The sequence below is a fragment of the Pieris brassicae genome, chromosome 7, assembly GCF_905147105.1.
Source record: "Pieris brassicae chromosome 7, ilPieBrab1.1, whole genome shotgun sequence".
NCBI classification, from domain to species: Eukaryota; Metazoa; Arthropoda; class Insecta; order Lepidoptera; family Pieridae; genus Pieris; species Pieris brassicae.
The window spans coordinates 19,973,647-19,991,783 of record NC_059671.1 but is presented as its reverse complement, the minus strand read 5'-3'; the positions used below and the strand labels follow the sequence as shown (position 1 = coordinate 19,991,783).

The 18,137-nt window shown below is 33.4% G+C and overlaps 3 protein-coding genes across 4 annotated transcripts in view; all 3 read right to left on the bottom strand.

The window, feature by feature from the left end:
• Window positions 1–6,332: 6,332 nt before the first annotated feature.
• LOC123711591 (aspartate--tRNA ligase, mitochondrial) lies at window positions 6,333–8,346 on the bottom strand. The gene has a single exon (XM_045664200.1). The coding sequence runs from the start codon at window positions 8,209–8,211 to the stop codon at window positions 6,373–6,375; it is 1,839 nt and encodes a 612-aa protein (XP_045520156.1). The 5' UTR covers window positions 8,212–8,346; the 3' UTR covers window positions 6,333–6,372.
• A 3,512-nt stretch (window positions 8,347–11,858) lies between these two features.
• LOC123711867 (probable RNA-binding protein 46) lies at window positions 11,859–14,767 on the bottom strand. Its single transcript, XM_045664711.1, has 4 exons — window positions 13,926–14,767; window positions 13,208–13,680; window positions 12,861–13,068; window positions 11,859–12,469 (listed from the first exon to the last, which is right to left on the bottom strand). The coding sequence occupies exons 1-4, from the start codon at window positions 14,580–14,582 to the stop codon at window positions 12,308–12,310; spliced, it is 1,500 nt and encodes a 499-aa protein (XP_045520667.1). The 5' UTR covers window positions 14,583–14,767; the 3' UTR covers window positions 11,859–12,307.
• A 1,949-nt stretch (window positions 14,768–16,716) lies between these two features.
• The window catches only part of LOC123712079 (vesicular glutamate transporter 1), a 34,352-nt gene continuing 32,931 nt past the window's right edge, over window positions 16,717–18,137 (bottom strand). For both annotated transcript variants that reach the window (XM_045665021.1, XM_045665020.1), the window contains exon 11: window positions 16,717–17,742. In XM_045665021.1, coding sequence (XP_045520977.1) covers window positions 17,539–17,742 — 204 coding nt within the window. In that variant the 3' untranslated portion in view covers window positions 16,717–17,538. The remainder of the gene's footprint in view (window positions 17,743–18,137) is intronic.

Sequence of the window (18,137 nt, the reverse complement as noted above, 5' to 3'; positions counted from 1 at the left end):
TCGCAGTTGTGTTGAGGTTATATAACCCATTCGGGAATTTTTATTTTACAGACCCCATGCGGTGTTACCGAGCTAACGAAATTTTGGACTGCGTATTTTCATGTCCACCGGAGAAGACTTGTAGGAATCGTGAAATTATGTTCAACTGCCTGGATGTCATACAACCCTGTAGACCTCAGTGTGTTTGCAAACCTGGCTTTTATAGAAATTTCAATGGCGACTGCATAACAGGCGAACAATGTGGTATGTTAATATATTTTTATATTTATTTCAAACAGTATTTACAATATTCTTAACCTGTATAGTAATAATAATAATTGAAAATTTAGCAGCATTTCCTCGCTGTATTGCGATACTTATTCGTTGAGAAAGGGAATCACCAGCTCTAGGGTTACAGGTGCTATCTACCAGGTGCCTAGTCAAATCTAATTATGTTATTAACGATGTTATTATATAATAGGAGGCAAACGTCAGGAGGCTCACCTGATGTTAAGTGATACCACCGCCAATGAACACTCACAATGCCAGAAGGCTCGCTTGTGCGTAGCCGGCCTTTAAGAATTGGTACGCACTTTTCTTGCTCTAAAATACTTCAGAAGCGATTTTATATCGTAAGTTCTTACCCTTTCAGTCACAATCATGTATTTGAAGTGGATTTTTAATTACTTTTTATAGCCAAATGTCCCGGAAAACACGAATTTTTCTCATGCGGTTCAGCGTGCGATACAGAGTGCGCCACATTAAATGAAAGTTGTCCAATTTTGAACATCAAATGCAACGAGAAATGTTATTGTGAAAATGGATATGCAAGGGATGAAGATGGAAAATGTATACCAATTACGGAATGTCCACCCAAGCCATCAATCTAAAAAATAAAAAGATCTAATAAAATAATATAGTGTTGACTTAAGGCTTATTTACATTTGCTACTTTTTAATACGTTTTTAGCATTATTTTTCCAAGAAATCTAAAAAACACGCATTTCGCAAAAGTGAATGTACTATGCTATAAAGCACGCTTATCGTTATCTGTGGTTTTAAAAAAGTGCGGTTAAACTTTAAACATAAATATAAATGATGTGAAACTAACTAAACTAAACTAATTAGAGATTCCATATTTTCTACTTGCGATGCGAGTGCTTTCGTCGCTTTTCAGACAACTTGTGATGAAAATAGCATAGCAAATGTATATCGGCATCTTAGCACCCCTTTAGTTTAGCATGCTAAAAAAACCATGCTAATTAGCACGGAATTTATAGCAAATGTAAACCAGCCATTACAGTACTCCCAAATTAGTAAAGCGAATACAGATCTTTGCCAGTGTGGTGTGTGTACACATGATATTGACTCCTATTGGTTTCGAACAAGGTGCAAAATGCATCATCAGAATATTTTTCTATGTGTTCTAGGCACCGAGTCTACTTGTATAAACAATATAGTATCATAGTATGCACCTGAAAGTCAATGTTTAATATAAATTAGCAATTATGTAATACATTTGTCGTGAAAAACAATTATTTTACTTTATAAGTCTTAGTCTAATATCATTGTTTATTATTGTTGCTATCACCAGCAACTTAACTGTAAATTAGGGTTGCTGGTGATAGCTTTAGATTGGTGGTTACATTTTTGATTAAAACGTGTTTCTACTTATTTTTATGTATTCCTTAATGAAATAAATGTTGATATATATTTCTTATCTTTTACAATTGTTTTTAGTTACTTCTGTAGGTAAATGGTCATGTAACGAGGTACACATGTACTCTGCAATGCCGAAGAATACTCACACAGTATGTATGTCGCAGTAAAGTAGTTAAATCAGAGAGTTAATTGAATCTCTAGACAGTTAATTAAATATCGATTTTCAATCAAGTCGCTTAGTTTCCGACGTCGACAGGCGCCTGTTACAAATAACGTAGGTATTTACTGTGTCGTCAGTTCATTATTTGTTGATAGATGTCTGCTTTTAATGATGGATTAATATACAGACACACGTTCAATATTTATTACGTCAGTATATGGAAAACCTAAGAAACTTTGGTATAAAACATCATCGCTGCTGACTCCTGAACATTTTGAGTTTGAGGTTAGTATTTTTTTTAATTCCTTCCTATGCGTTGAACGTAAAATGATAATCTTTTTTTTGAAATCATCTATCGTGGCATCACCTTTCATTTTTTTTAATTTGCAGTAGTTTTTACAGTGCTCTTTCGACGAACTGTCCCAAACCTGTGGCAGTATTTCTAAATTAAGAATAAAATCCTTTAGACCTTCTTGATCCCTAGTGAGGGTGCGGGGCGAGGGCGAAGGCAACGATGGTGCCTCCGTCTCCTACGTCAACAGAGTTGCATCAAACAAGGTGACCACCTCCATTGCTAGAATGGTGCGTACTGTGAATAAATACTGACGGGAGATACATTCAATATTTATCTAGAAATCCATTATTGACATTCATCTATACGCTAATTACACGTTCAATAAATACCATGATATATGAGTGTTTATTGGCAAAACACAATAAATAATTTACGTGTAACAGGGGCCTGAAGAGTACACTGCCACAGGGACCAAACTTTTTAAATTTGTTTTAATATTATTTTTACTAATTTTGAATTATTTGTATTATAACTATGTAGGTTAAGAAAATTGTAAATACTGTATATTTGATTGTTATGATTACTGATAATTATAATCAGTTCCTTGATTAAAATCGACGTCATCAATTAAACAATTATTGTATGAAATATTTAAAAAAATCTTTAATAATAATAAGTGCGTATACGAAATATGAAAAAAAGAGTGTGAATAATTTGAAATAGGAATTACTGGATTTCAATTACAACAAAGTATTCGTTATATTCATTTCGCTTAAAAAATATTCAGTAAAATCGTTTTTAATTATTGTGGACAATCCTTTATCGGTATACAATTTCCTCTGTAATCCCTTGCAAAGCCATCAATACAATAGCATTCATCATTGCATTGAACATTCATTATTGGACACATTTCACCTAATGTGGAACATTCTGTTTGGCATGCCGAACCGCATCTATATTCTTCATTATTCCCGTTACAATCGAGCGCTGAAAATAAATTTATAATATACAACTAGTAGACTAAGATCTACTTTCACGACGTATTAAAAAATTACGCCATGGTTATCAAACTATTCAATAACCTTCCTAGAAGTTATAAGTAGTAGTAGAGCTATGCTTATGATGAAATTTGCAAGGTTGGAGCACAACACGGAGACACAAAGTTTCGACGACAATTATACATTATTATTTTGACATTTCACATTATCTGAATATACCACTTTCTTTGAAAATAAAAGATATATTATTATTAGGAGAAAAGTCATCTACAAATTACTTGGAAGTCTGACCTTCCTATGTCAATCGAATTTGTATGGAAATTGTTCAATTCATTGTAACAATCAAAAATCTAAGTATACGTAACAATTTAATATTGTTGATGTCAAATATCATTATTTCGTGGACTAAAGTTTATAACCATAAATTCACTAATGTGACTGTGTGTAACTAAAAGGACGATTTTTGTGACGATTTCGGTAATCGTTACTTTTTAAAAAAATTATTATAATTATGCTGATTTCAAAATATTTTTTAATAAACTTACCAAGGCTAGAAGTTAATAGAAGAAATAGAGCGAAAAGCTGCCTACAGGGCATGTTGACTTTTCCTTATGATAATGAATCGAGAATTTTCTTAAGTATGTCAGGCTGTTATGTAACTTTTTGGAGACACCTTGGCTGTCACTGCTCTGGCAGTAAACTGTTAACCGGGTTGTTTGTGGTTTATCGAAGGATAAAAACACGTTTTAATTCATTTTTTTTTAATTAAACTTGATAAATATGCGATATAAGTCGTGATTAGCATTTAACCATTTGCATATTATCTACTATGGATGTAAGGGTTTGTTCAGTGTAAGATTACTAATAAGTATTTTTGTCACTCTAATGTGTAATTATACATACGCCTTTTGTTTTTATTTTCCTTTAATTAATTATATTTCGTCTTAAAATCTGTTATTATAAAGGTATTGGCAAATTTATTTCTATAGATTCCTTGTTAGGTAATTGTAAATTTGTATGAAACATTTTGCATTCTACCTATTGCTGGTAAAGTTTCCCCACGATATAGAAAGAGAAATAGCATTGGTGAACAGCCTCGTGATTATGTCGTGGTCAGGGTTGAGAGTTGAGCTGGTTGAGAGAATAGAAGAGAATATTCATAGCGATAAATTATTTGCATCATGAGCACACTCCACATACATACTTATGTACCCACACTTTCACACCATTATAACATGACAGCCGAATTACGCATGTATTATTTTTATTACACGTAAACCTTTTGAACCTTTTTGTATTTTATAATATATACAAATATATTGTATTGTATATTTTTGTATATATTATCTTTGGCTATTTTTAGTTTGATTTTTGTTGTTAACTGTAGGTTAACGAAAAAAAAAGTGCTTTACAAACTCTAAAACATGGAATAAAATATCTATTTTTACCAAAAAGCATCATTATAAAGATATGTATATAATCGTTACTGTAAAAGAATAGTTAGTAAAGATGTATTTAATAACGTTATAATCGAAAACTATTTCAAAATCAAACAAAATTTTGTATAGATATAATAATAAAAACATGGAGCAGTGTTGGTGTACTGGCTTCATCGTACGTACGGCTCTCATCTCAATTGCCCCCATGTAGGGCCCACGCCCCACATGGGGGCAATTTGATTTATACGTAGTTGGTCCCAACGTTCTGTCACTGGCACATTATTTTTAAATTTCGAAGATGATTTTATAAAAAAAATATTGCATTCTATTTTTGAACGTTTGACTATTGTTTTAAAACAAACAACAATCACTTTCCGTAATTTTTCACGATGGACTGGACATTGAAAGAAAACCGAATAGCTGTTATTGCGTTGCAACGCTGTGAGCACTCGCCGAGTACCATTTTCAAGTTGTTCAAACATTTGTATATAACGCTTAGGTTTGTATACCATACTATTGATAGGTACAAAGAAGTCTCCAGTGAGGACAAGAATTTTATTACAACAACATTTGGACAGGAACAACAACAGGAACATTGATATTGAAGAGAAGTACAATAAACAGAATGATATATTGTACGCTAGGAGTTCTAAAGAAGCTGAAAATTAAGTTCCGAAGGTAACATAAACATCATCCATCATCAGTAATTGGAGTGTCCTATTACGGGCCAACTGAGGTTTATTTTTGCGAAAAGGCGGTCAAAACCAATGCAAAAGTGTACCAAGAGAAGGTTTTGGATCAGCTTGTCAAAGACCTGCCTGCGGGACATCACTTCGTGTTCCAGCAGGACTCTGCGCATGCACACAAAGCCAAGACCACTCAAGCCTCGTTTGAGCGTCAAAACATCGACTTAATTAGACATGAGGATTGGCCTTCCTCCAGTCCGGACCTTAATCCTTTGGACTATAAAATTTGGCAGGTCTTAGAGAGGAAGGTCCGTGATGAAAGCCACAAAAAATTGGAGAGTCTGAAGTAATATGGTGCGTCCTGCGACAGACGACTGGCCGCGGCGCTTTAAGGCCTGTATGAAAAATAAGGGAGGTCATTTCGAATAATTTAATGTACTATAAATTGATATATCACTCATTAAAAACTCATGAGTACTTTTGTTTTTATCATTATTTCCATTTATTTAGTACCGACGACATAAGCGCGAAAATTTATTAAATTGATTTTGAATTTTAATTATTTATAGTGTATCGTTTACAATTTCCTCTTAATTTCTTTCTGTAACCTATCATTTAATATTTTAAATTATGCATAAGATGTTTAGAAAGGCTTAGGTGGGGCACAGCACAAAAAAGGTTGGGAAAACTGGACTTTTTAATATTAGGAAATACATTCTGTGTATCCATATAACTGAAAACTTTTTATTCACATATTTGGTTAAGTGGTTTATATGTTTATGCCAGGTATAAAAATAATACAACTTTCTGATAAAGTTTATTAACAAAACATATATGTAAAAATAAATTAAATATATTATTTTAAGTAGTAATATTTTCTGTCTTCATTTAATTGGAGCACCTGACACAAAACATGTGTATGACATAATTGCTTTAGTATTGTTAAGCTTCATATTATTGTTTATTTGCTTTGTAAAAAAAAATATATTTACATCTATATAGTATATCTGTAATTATTTTTATTAGAAGTTGATTGTGATATCATTTGACAAATTAATGTTTGTTAGACATTATAACCAAAATATATGCAAGGTTTTAAAATAAAACTTTCTGATTAAGTTTATAACAAAAATATATATGTAAAAATAAATTCCTTATTTTAAGTGGTAATACTTTCTGTCATCTTCGCTTATTACATTAGGAGCACCTGATAGTGGATCCTTGCCATCATGGGATTTTGGAAAAGCAATTACATCTCTTATCGACTCTGCATTACAAGCAATGGAAACTAATCGGTCAATCCCAAGAGCTATTCCACCATGAGGTGGACATCCACTTCTTAAAGCATCAAAGAAATGGCTCAGTTTACTTGAGTCTATTTTTAAAATCTTTAGAACTTTTTCTTGTAATCTTGCATTATGAATTCTAATTGAACCACCTCCAACTTCATTTCCATTTAGAACTAAATCATAAGCCAAAGATCTAACATTTTCGGGATCTGTATCCAGTAGTTGGACATCATCAGGATGTGGAGCAGTAAATGGATGGTGACATGTTTCTAAGCCATTTTCACCTTTAATAAATAAAGGAAAGTCCACCACCCACAGTGGTTTCATTGTATTGTCTATATGTAATAATTGTTTAGATTCCAGTAAGGGTGCAAGAAACTGGCGAATTTCACCTAAACATAGGCATACTTTTTCTTCTCCTCCAACTGCTACAATTCCTGCATTTTCAACTCCTATTACATTTTTTATCTTACTAGCAACTTCATTACCTAACTCTTTCATCAAATGTTCATCCAAAACAACTTTCACATTGTATTTCTTTTGTAATTCTTTTACCTTTTCTTTATATTTAGCAGTTAATTTACCCAATTTGTTTGAAAATGGAATAACATAGAAAGTATGATTATCATTAAATAGGTAAGAGATATTTTTTAATCTTAAATCATATGTTACGTTTGGCTTGTCACTACCATAGTTTTCAATAGCATCCTTATAAGTCATTCTATGGAATGGTGGTTTTGGTAAGTCTTTAATGAATGTTACATATAATAAATTTTCAATCATAGCTAGAATTCCATCTAATGTTGTGAAGGATAACTCAATATCAAGTTGCGTGAACTCTGGCTGCCTATCAGGTCTTGTACTTTCATCTCTATAACATCGTGCCACTTGAAAGTATCTATCAACACCACCAGACATTAACATTTGTTTAAACTGTTGTGGGCTTTGAACTAAAGAGTAAAATAATCCAGTATGATGGGTAGGAACAATAAATTCTCGTGCACCACCTGGAGTCCGGCAAAACAAAGTGGGTGTTTCAACTTCACAAAAGTTATGCCTTTCAATCAGAAAACGTCGCATATTATGCAACATTAGTGATCTCTGTCTCAAGTTATACTGCATTTCTGGAAACCTTAAATCAATGTAGCGATGTTGAAGCCTAAGCTGTTCTTTAGGCTTCTGGTACTCACGTAAATTAAAAGGTAGTTTCTCAACATGATTTAAGATTTCAATCTTTCCTATAGATACTTCAATTTCTCCAGTTTTCATGTTAGGGTTAAAAGTATTTTCGGGGCGAGGAACAACTATTCCATGAATTTTCACAATGGTTTCAAGTGGTATATCAGCAACACTAGTATCAGAATCCTTTATCGTACATTGTGTAAGTCCGTAGGAATCTCTTAGGAGAAGAAATTTTGATAAGCGTATAAATTGAACCCAACCACATAAAATAACCTTTTCGCCTTTATTAGAAGCCCGTAATTCGCCGCAAGTATGCGTTCTATAAGTGAATGAGCAGCTTTCCTGAGTTTTATCTTTTAAGTCTGGCTTCGTATCATAATTGCCAATACATAAAAACCTGCAACTGATTTGTTTAACATTAAAATCAATGTTTAAGGTTCCTGGCACTTTTCGAAGCAGTAAAGAGGACCGTTCTCTACAAAAAAAAGGTTTCACAATGGTAGCAACTTTTCTTCGATACATTATTTATATTTGGAAAATCCAGTGCCCATACTCCGCCGTCTCAATACCTGTAATCTCTATTTTTCAAAACTTGCAATTTTATCTACTATTCGTGATTTGACGCGATTGTTTGATTCTAGTTTGTTTTGATATATTTTGGTAATATTAGTAATTGCCAATTGGTGCAAATTTAGGCACAGATAACTTATTATTATAATCTTTTAGTTTTAAAGGAGAAAAAACCACAGACTTAAAACCTAGGAAGTATAGATTATAAATTATTGTCAATTGTCATATGTGTTGGTTATTATAACATTAAAAATAATCAATAACGAATGAGGGCGATCAAAATCAAAATAAGCCATATTATTCTGTATTGATATAAAGTGTATCACAACAAAAGCATAAAGGAAAATCACGATTTTATTAGTAACTACTTTTTATACGTATTATGATATTGAAACTTTGATACTATATTAATTTATTTTAATGACAAATAATACGAATTTAAACTTTTTCAATAATAAAAGCCACCAAAATCAAACACATACAAAAATGCAGATTCAAAATAAACAGCTAGTTTTACATTATATATTCTGAAGTTGTTAAAATATCATAAGGATTCAATAACAGAGTATATAATATAGTGGACACATTTTAAACTGAGTCGTCGGCCAAAAAATGTCACTGACAGTAGGAATGTGCACGCAATGTAACTGGATGGTCTTTACACCAAATGAGAAAATCAAAGACCCAGTCAAGAGTAATTATTTACTTTTTTACACATATTAGGCTATGCGTGAAAACAAAATGCTTTTTAGAAGATTTCTACAAAGAATTATAACTCTTATGTTTTATTATTTTTGAGAGCTTTGCTTACTTTTGCTGACAAGAGTATTATTGGTCTCCCGATACGCACAATGGATAATTTATTTTCTAACGTGATTTCTAAGACATTAAATGGTGACATCAAGACTCAAGTTGGGGCTGCAATGGACAAGGTGTTCCTGTTTTTAAAAGAATTGAAAACTAACCCCGAGAAAAAAGTTCGCCTTAATTTCAATAATCTACGAGATCTTGCAGCACTGATATGTGGATTTATTTTATTTTATTTATTTATTAACACTTCGTTACAATATAAAAAAATTGAACATAATTAAATCAAAAGGAGGGCAACTGGCGGCCTTATCGCTTTCGAGCGACCTCTTCCAGGCAACCACTGTGAGTAAAGAAAAAAAAGTATTAAATTACATAAGATAGCAGGAAGTGCAAAAATACATGTTATACACAGTTATTAAGACAAAACTAAACAGGAAACAAAAAAAAACAAACCAAACTAAAAAGATGATACATTTAAAATGAAAAGTAAAAAGACACATAAATCACAATAATTTAAGATAAGTCTCACGTCAGTTAGTAAGAAAGTTAGGGATACGATGTGGACAGGTAATGTGTGTACAGTAGGATTTAGTAGAGCGACCGTGGATCGAATAAAAACCGAAGCATCACAGGCAAATATTAAGAAGACAGCGACTGTCACTTATCTTGATAGCTTTGATCTCAGCGTACTAAAACGTACCATTGATTAATTTAATGACAATTCTAGAAAAATATTAAGAAAAACATGCCTAATTTTAAGTGCGGATATTCTTCAATGAGAAAAATGTTGACGATGGTCAGTTTCAAAAAATGCCGATGGACATACGGCATAATATTTATTATACGGCATAGTTTTCTGATTTATTAAATGTTCTTGAAGAACCTTCTGTAATAAACATAAATAACCCTAGATACCCACATCATCTACAAAAAAGTGACATTCGAGAATGGCTGACAAAGAACATTCCTTTCTCGAATACATAACATAAGGGACGACTAGTTATGAAAAGTGAAGGAGAGTAACACAAAAAAAGTATCAGCTGGCATACGAAAGGGGTCACTAAGTATTGAAACTGCCTCCATATCAATGTCAACATAACCCCATCGATCTTTTCTGGGCTAGGCTAAGGCTAAGAAAATGTTGCACAAAATCATATATTTAACATTGCTGATGTTGAACTTCTTCTACACAACGCAATTGATAAAGTTACTCAAGAAGACTGGGCCAAGTGTGTGAGGCATGCCGAGGATCTGCAGGATTGCTTATCCTTGAGGATTAAAGAAACGTATTTTAAGAGATCAAGCACCACCTCTGATAATTAACCTACAGGAAGATGACACAGATAGGGAATATACAGATGAGAATTTTTGAAGAATTAAGCAATATTCCTAGAAAAAAATAGAAACGGCCGTTTTCAGAACCACGTTACGATCTATACAGTTTCTCTCGAAACATCGAAACAAACATTTTATCTTACAAATTAAAACCTTTTATTTACAAATAGCGAAAATGTATTCTTATTAATACTTAACATAATATCGATCGTACCTATCCCGTTATGATATGCACCTCTACAATTATTACGCACATCACTATACCACTCTATAAAACCGAATCAGTGTTCTTTTCACTCCGGGCCATCGCTTGCAACTCTATAACCTCTGGGCGGGGGCTTCCCAGTACCAGTTGTTCGGATTAATACCGTAATTTTTGCCGCGCACCACCGCTATGCGGAACCAACTGCCGACAGAAGTATTTCCGAACCAATTCGACTTAGGGTCCTTCAAAGAGCGTACCAATTCTCGGCAACGCACTCGCGAGGTCGAAGGTGTCCATGGGCGGCGGTATCACTTAACATCAGGTGAACCTCCTGCCCAAAACGCCCCCCGTTTTATAAAAAAAATATGTCAACGTAGGCAATTTATCACATTGGTGGTATGTTTCGGGGCGGGGAATACCCAGAATTTGTCTTTGAAATAATGAAGCCAAATTTAGGTGATTGAGACGGTGAAGACAAAATTAAGGAACAGAATGCTGCGCAGCGGCGGGAGAGTGGCGTGTCGATCGCGTGTTTGGTAAATCAGTTGACGTTTGTGTCCTGCTGCCCGCGCTGTGTACGATGCGCAAACTTTCCCCCACTCCCTGGTTTAATGCTCTAGAAGTTTGCCAGTATCTGTAAGCAACTGACAAATCGAGAGTATAGCTACCACTCGTGTAGCCTCTTTACATTGTTTCGTGCCGAGGGCTTTGAAGAGCGTCGCTAGAGTCAGGTGGCTTATCACTCACTCTCTTCCATAATCCATTGTCTCTATCTTGTATGGCAAAGTATGGAAAGCCATCCATATTTGACCGTTTGCTAGCAGCCAATGTCGTATTAACAATTTCTTCAACCAAAAGGGATACAGCCATATAGTATGCATGTTATTTCTATATAGGTCTATTGTCACAATGTCTACCCAACTAGTCTTAGTTTATAATTGATAAACTCGAATGAGGAATCCACTTTACGTTACCTTTTAACTACCCAACCGACACTTACGTCTCGAATGTGATTTAAAAAAATACAATTCAAAGCGCTGTCGTGATTATTAGGAAAAACAACTCTATCGCACAACCATCTTTTGCAATTCTAAAATGTCTTTATTTAATATTATCGAGTTTATGCTGTTTAATATAAAAAAATGTATTGATATATTAATTTAAACAATACATTTTTATTAACCTTAGAAACAGTTGTCTGTTTTAAATGACGATCATTATAGGGGTCGAAATTCAAGAAAAAGAAACCTTTATATTGTTATATTTTTATTATAGAAAAAGTCATTTCCTTCTCTCTGGATATACTTAAGTATAAACACAAGGAAGGAAGTATCAGAGGTAGCTTTACCTAAGTAAATAATGCCTCTATGTACAACATATTATAACATTTTGAAATGTCTACACCAAGTCAAAACTAAAGGGAAAAAGTCAAAGGAACTTAACATTACATATTCTACTCTTAGTAGTTAAAGGTAAACTTTCAAAAATCAACAAGTTGCATGTTTCGATGGCAACACTAAAAACAATTCATACAATTGCTTAAACGGTTTAAGATTACAATACATGGCAACTATTATTGGAAATACAAATTATTACATCAATAATAAATTGATATTTCACATTAATTAAACATTTAGTCAAAAATATCTTGAAAACTGGTAATAAAAGCACAGCTATTTATTAAAACAGTTTTCAAGTCTACCATGTAGTGGGAACTGTTACTGGTATAGGTGGTGGTAGTGTGGGATAATACGCAGGCTGAGCACAGTCCCAAGGCCTGATGTAGGTTTGAGGCAGCGACTGTAGTATGGGACGGTAGACTCGATTATCAGTCAGCTGAAGGAGATCCATGCCATGTTGCTAAAATTAAATACATCATTGCAAGTAGTATTTGTTACACCAACCCTCAATATAGTCCAACATTAGGGCTTTGTCTAAAACCATCTGAATCTTAACCCATAAACATGTTTGTTTATACAGAAGTACAATTTTCAAAGGGGTTAAAACAATAAACCAGACCTTATCAAATAATATTACATGGCATGCAAGAAATACACAGAAATACACAGTAGTTGTGTATGGTCAAGGTATTGAATGTGCAAGCACTTCCCAAGTTTGGTTGTTTCACTATTAAAAGGCCGGAAACACCAGCGATATATATATATATATAGTCCATGGGTGACAGTGTCACAATAATAGGTCTGTCTCCAGACCCTTTTGCCTCTTATTTGAATAGAAATAGGCCACATACCTTTAATGATTGTAAGGCAATGGAAGCAGCATAAACGCGAGATTGTTGCAGTGTTATACATGGAACGGAGTAAAGAGGACCCAAGGATCTGGGAGGATGGAACAATGGACCTCCAACAAGCGGCAATTCTAATGCACACACATAATTTTCTTTTCCATTGGCATCAATATATGAATGAAACTTGTAGGTAGGGCGAGCCCACATATATCTGTAATGAAATTTTTTTTTATTAATTTCTACCTTGCCTTTTGCAAAGTAAATTACATAAATAGCCAATTGTCATTACTGCAGCCTCAAAAAAGCAAAGAGTATAAGTATAATCTAAGCTTATTCTACAATAGGAATACCTGCTGCAAGCAGATTCAAGGTTAGCTGGAGTAGTCATGAAGTCTTCTTGCATACACGGCGTACATTGAACTGGGGAACAACAATCTGGCGCATAGCTGGAACCAATTCCTTCATCTTTTGGGCAACTTGCGTATTCGTTCTTCTCGAGGTGCTGTTTATAAAGCAATAGGGTTTGAGATAAGTTAAGATTGGTATTAAACTTCGCATTTCCGCGCCTAAGCTTCTGTACCCGATAGAGTTCTCTATCCACCGGCTTAGCCCACTTAATTTCAACGTGGCTTCCGTCAATAATCACGTTTCGCAATTTCTTAAAAGCTTCTACGGCGTCATTGCGCTCGTAGAAATGAATGAACGCGTAATCACAAATTTTCTTGACTTTTTCTATTTTCTTATCTATAGCAGCTTCGATAGCCGCCTTAATAGTGTCGGGTGAAGTTCGAATTTTTAAATTACGGGCATATAACACTTTAACCTGTAATAATTCTTTTATTAGTGTTATCAATTTTTAAACTTCGTACATTTTGCCATTTATTCATGAAAAAAAAAACACCTACGCACTTTTGTTTATCAATTACGAATACAAAACAAAGTTGAAAGTCTTAACTATTATATTTCGATTCGATAATAGATTGGCCTGCTAGGATTTATAAAATAATAATTAGTGGGTACCTACAAGTTTATAAATAAAATTTGGACTTTACAATAAGCTAAACTCACCCGGCTCATTTCTTCATCTTCAACCTCTGGTTCGGGCTCTGCCCAGTCCACCATGATATCTCGGTTCCACATTCGGACACAACCCGGGACCAGCACCCTTCGGGCCATAGCTGCTGCGCGATGGGAAACAAACTCCACAAAAGCGTATCCTCTGTTTTGGTTTCGGTTAAAACAGTTCTTATACATTATGACCCGGACCATTCCGGGTACACGATTACTCAATTCCTTGAAGACCTCCTCTTTCGTAGCATCTTTCGGAATATTTCCTATGTAGAGACGGCAATTATCCACGGACTCCACAACTCCGATGTGCCTTCGTGGCCTTATCTCGTAGTTGGCCAACTTTTTGATAGCAGCGATCGCTTCTGCTCTGGTGGCGTAGGTGACGAAGGCGTATCCTCTATTGGATCCAGAGAAATCCATCATAAGCCGTAACTCATAGATTTTCCCGACCTTAGAAAAAATTGGAACCAGCTCGTCTTCATATACATCGCGTGGTAATTTACCAACGAATACTTCGCAGCCTCGTGGCGGTGGAGGCCCAACCCAATCAGGCGGTGGGCCGAATATCCTCTGGCCATTTTTCTGGACGATTGGGTATCCAGTTTTCTCCATCACTTTTAATAAATTCACGGAATAATTGTTAGTACTCTGCATCGTCAATCACTATGAATAAAACAACGCGACAGTTCCACATCAAATTAAAAACTAAACAAAAATGAGCGGTTGTTCAGAAGGCGGCCTCTTTTTAAAGCCTTTGAGTTTTGCCGACAAAGATGTTCCGCACGGCTTTTAGCGCGACGTCAAGAATAGTTTTGAATCGTTCACTTGCTTTTAGTACTTTCTAAAACTTTATTTACACAGTAATATAACATTTTACTTATATTGAATATATTTTTTTAATATCTTGATAATTATTAAGCAAACAATTGGAATATTAAACTTTTTACCATTATAATACGGAAAATAAAGATGTTAGTTGCACGGAACACAAATTTGTTAACTGTATCAGTCTTTTAAAAATTAGACGAGTTATGATATAAAAATTACTTGAATGCATAGTATATTTAGATTTTATATGATAAAGAAAAATCGAGAAAACGTTATTAGTTTTTCTAAAGACATCCATAGATGTCTCTTTTCAAAATAAAAACTTCGTATTTTTAAGCTTCGTTGATTATTGTTTTATAATAGTCAATATGAAATGGTTTTTTTATTGTATACTAGTGCTGGCTTATTGCCCATCCATGAAGTTATAGGTTCGATCCCCGCAGTTGACCAATGGACTTTCTATACGCATTTAATGATCTAAGACTTACTCGTACTGTGAAGGAAGTTGACGCATTGATTACATATTATACGCGACATCGGATCATTATTTACTTTATAGTAATTAAATTAAACATACTAATCTAAGATTTGTTATTGTTTACTTAAACGAAACTGCACTCGTAAACTTTTCATATCATTAGTTTCAGTTGAAGCTCGTGATAACCAAATATAACATTTAAAAACTTTCTCATTTCAAAAAAAAAATAGTTATATATAATGTTGATATTGTATAAAATCGTTTTTAAATTATAAAAATTATCCCATTGTTACACATATATGTCAATATTATTTTACCTTGAAGTTTAAACCTGAGACTCACTGAGACAGTACAGTCGGCTGCACAAACAGGGTTTTCTATTTGAACCCAGGAAATTTATTTTAGTATTTGGTATAAGCTGATTACCTACTTGTCTATGAAACAGATGGACTATGATGCCAATACCTATTAAATAGGCCTGTAACTGCAATGGGACCGGAGTATTAAAGATTAAAAAAAAGAAATGTGAGTGATTTTTATTTCATGTCGGACTTTTTTTTACACCTGATGTTAATTGATCATGTTCATGGACATTCTCAATGCCATTGATACGCACTTTTCGTGCTTCTTACATAACTCTAAGTATTTAAATTTTTCTATTTAAAGGTATTATATAAATAAAATAAAAATGCTTTATATATTTAATAATCACAGTTAATAAATCAAATATACAAACATGACGACAACATATAATTCCTATTTACACTAAGCGAAACATAACCCTTATGCGAGGCATAAATAACACGAAACATTCATAGTTTAAACACGCGTAATTTTTTTTCATATGTTGTAATTATGAAATTTATATTTTTATGTGTCAATAGATGGCAGAATACACAAGTTAATAAAACATAGCAAATTTTTATTACCATGAAAAGCACTACAAGTGAGCCACAATCATACATATAATTTTCCATATTTATATATCACTGTGTGAGTTTGCAACTAAACACATATACTGGATATATGTTAATGTTTTTTGTGTTCCCGTAAATAAGATAGATTTACAGAGTTTCTTTTTATTCAAGACTTCTGTTAGTTACTTGATAAAATATTAGGTCCAAGGTCTCATTACATAGATATACATACCGGCAAAGATCTTGAACAAATGTCCTTGGCGCAGAAGCGATTTTTAGGTATCACTGGCGGGGGGGGGGGTAAGAGTGACACCCCCCACTCCCTTGTTTAATGCTCAAGAAGTTTGCCGGTATCTGTATCACTGGTAATAAAATCTATTGAGGAAGAGTAATAATTGATGGATTTTTAGACATTACAAACTGTATAATTCCGAAGCTTTTCATTATACAGTTTAAAAAAATATAATATTATAAACATCGCAAAGCTAAAAATAATTGTGTAATTTGAGCAATTAAAAAAAAGCAATGTTTCTCTTAAAACTAATGTTGACTCTTCATAATAGCTTACACACTTACACTTAACAAAATAAAACTATTTAATAGTAAAATTTTTGTGTGTCTGTTTTGATATTGCAAAGTCAGACTTGTGCCAAATTTTCTAGGGAAATCAAACCCTTAAATAGACTTTGTCAGTAGAGAAAAACTATTAAACATACGCATAGCAGAGCAACATTTATTTAAAGATCGAAGATATAGTTGGTAACACTGCTGTCAAATTTGTAGAAGATTTCGCCCAATGGACTTGTATCCAGGTATAAAAAAAAACCAAACACATCTATTCAAATAGTGTGTATTGTATAATTAAAAAAAAAACTGTAAGATCTCATTACTATTACTATAAAATTTGAGGGCTTAAGGTGAGATTCAGAAACGAGACCTGTCAAAATCCAATACATTTTTGACGTCCGAGAGTCATACTTAAGTGTCGTTTCAAACACTTTGACTTGACATTGTTAATAAGTTGGCCTTTAGATCTTTATATAAGTTGCATTAAAGTCCATATTATAATGTCAGAATCTTGAGCATTGTCAAGTGTGTCAAATTTAATAAAAAAAAAAATGGTTTGACAGCTCTTGAAACTAGATTCAAGATTGACGTTCTAATACGGGCCTTAGTCTGTTTTTAATATTATACGAAGATCGGACGTACAATTAAAATAGTCCTTTTGAGGGATCTCCCTTATTTACACCAAGATCTGTTGGATTTTTCAATAAAACCGTCGGTACTTAATTTGAAACGGACAATTTTGACAGTCCGCTCTTGTATGTATCACTAATTATACAGTACAATTATTAATTTCTCAAATACCTAAAACGGACAATTAGTCTTAAATCTCCGAACTATCTAAAGCCTTATTGTCGACGCCCCTTGCTGTGGTGACGGATGCTGCGTCTGTATCAAAACTTGCGTCATTATCGAACTCCATGACCCACGGTTGTCTCTCCGCTGAGCAGAAAATGTAGTAAACTATTGCACCGATTAGATAGATAGCGCTCGATATGAAGAAAACTATCCGCCATTGCTCTGCAGTCTGGAAATGTTGAAATTCATTAATAGATGGCGTTGATAAATATTTTTATAGCCCATAGTTATCATTAAAACAATTTTTTTTTTAATTTGGAACGCCTTTTAAATATTTTTATTACTGGCCTAATATTTTTATTATTAGAAAAAAATAGTTTTAAATATGGAACGCGTTTCAAATATTTTTATTACTGGCCTAATATTTTTATTATTAGAAAAAAATAGTTTTAAATATGGAACGCGTTTCAAATATTTTTATTACTGGCCTAATATTTTTATTATTAGAAAAAAATAGTTTTAAATATGGAACGGGTTTCAAATAATTTTATTACTGGCCTAATATTTTTATTATTATTTATTATTAGAAAAAAAAAATAGTTTTAAATTGGGAACGCGTTTTAA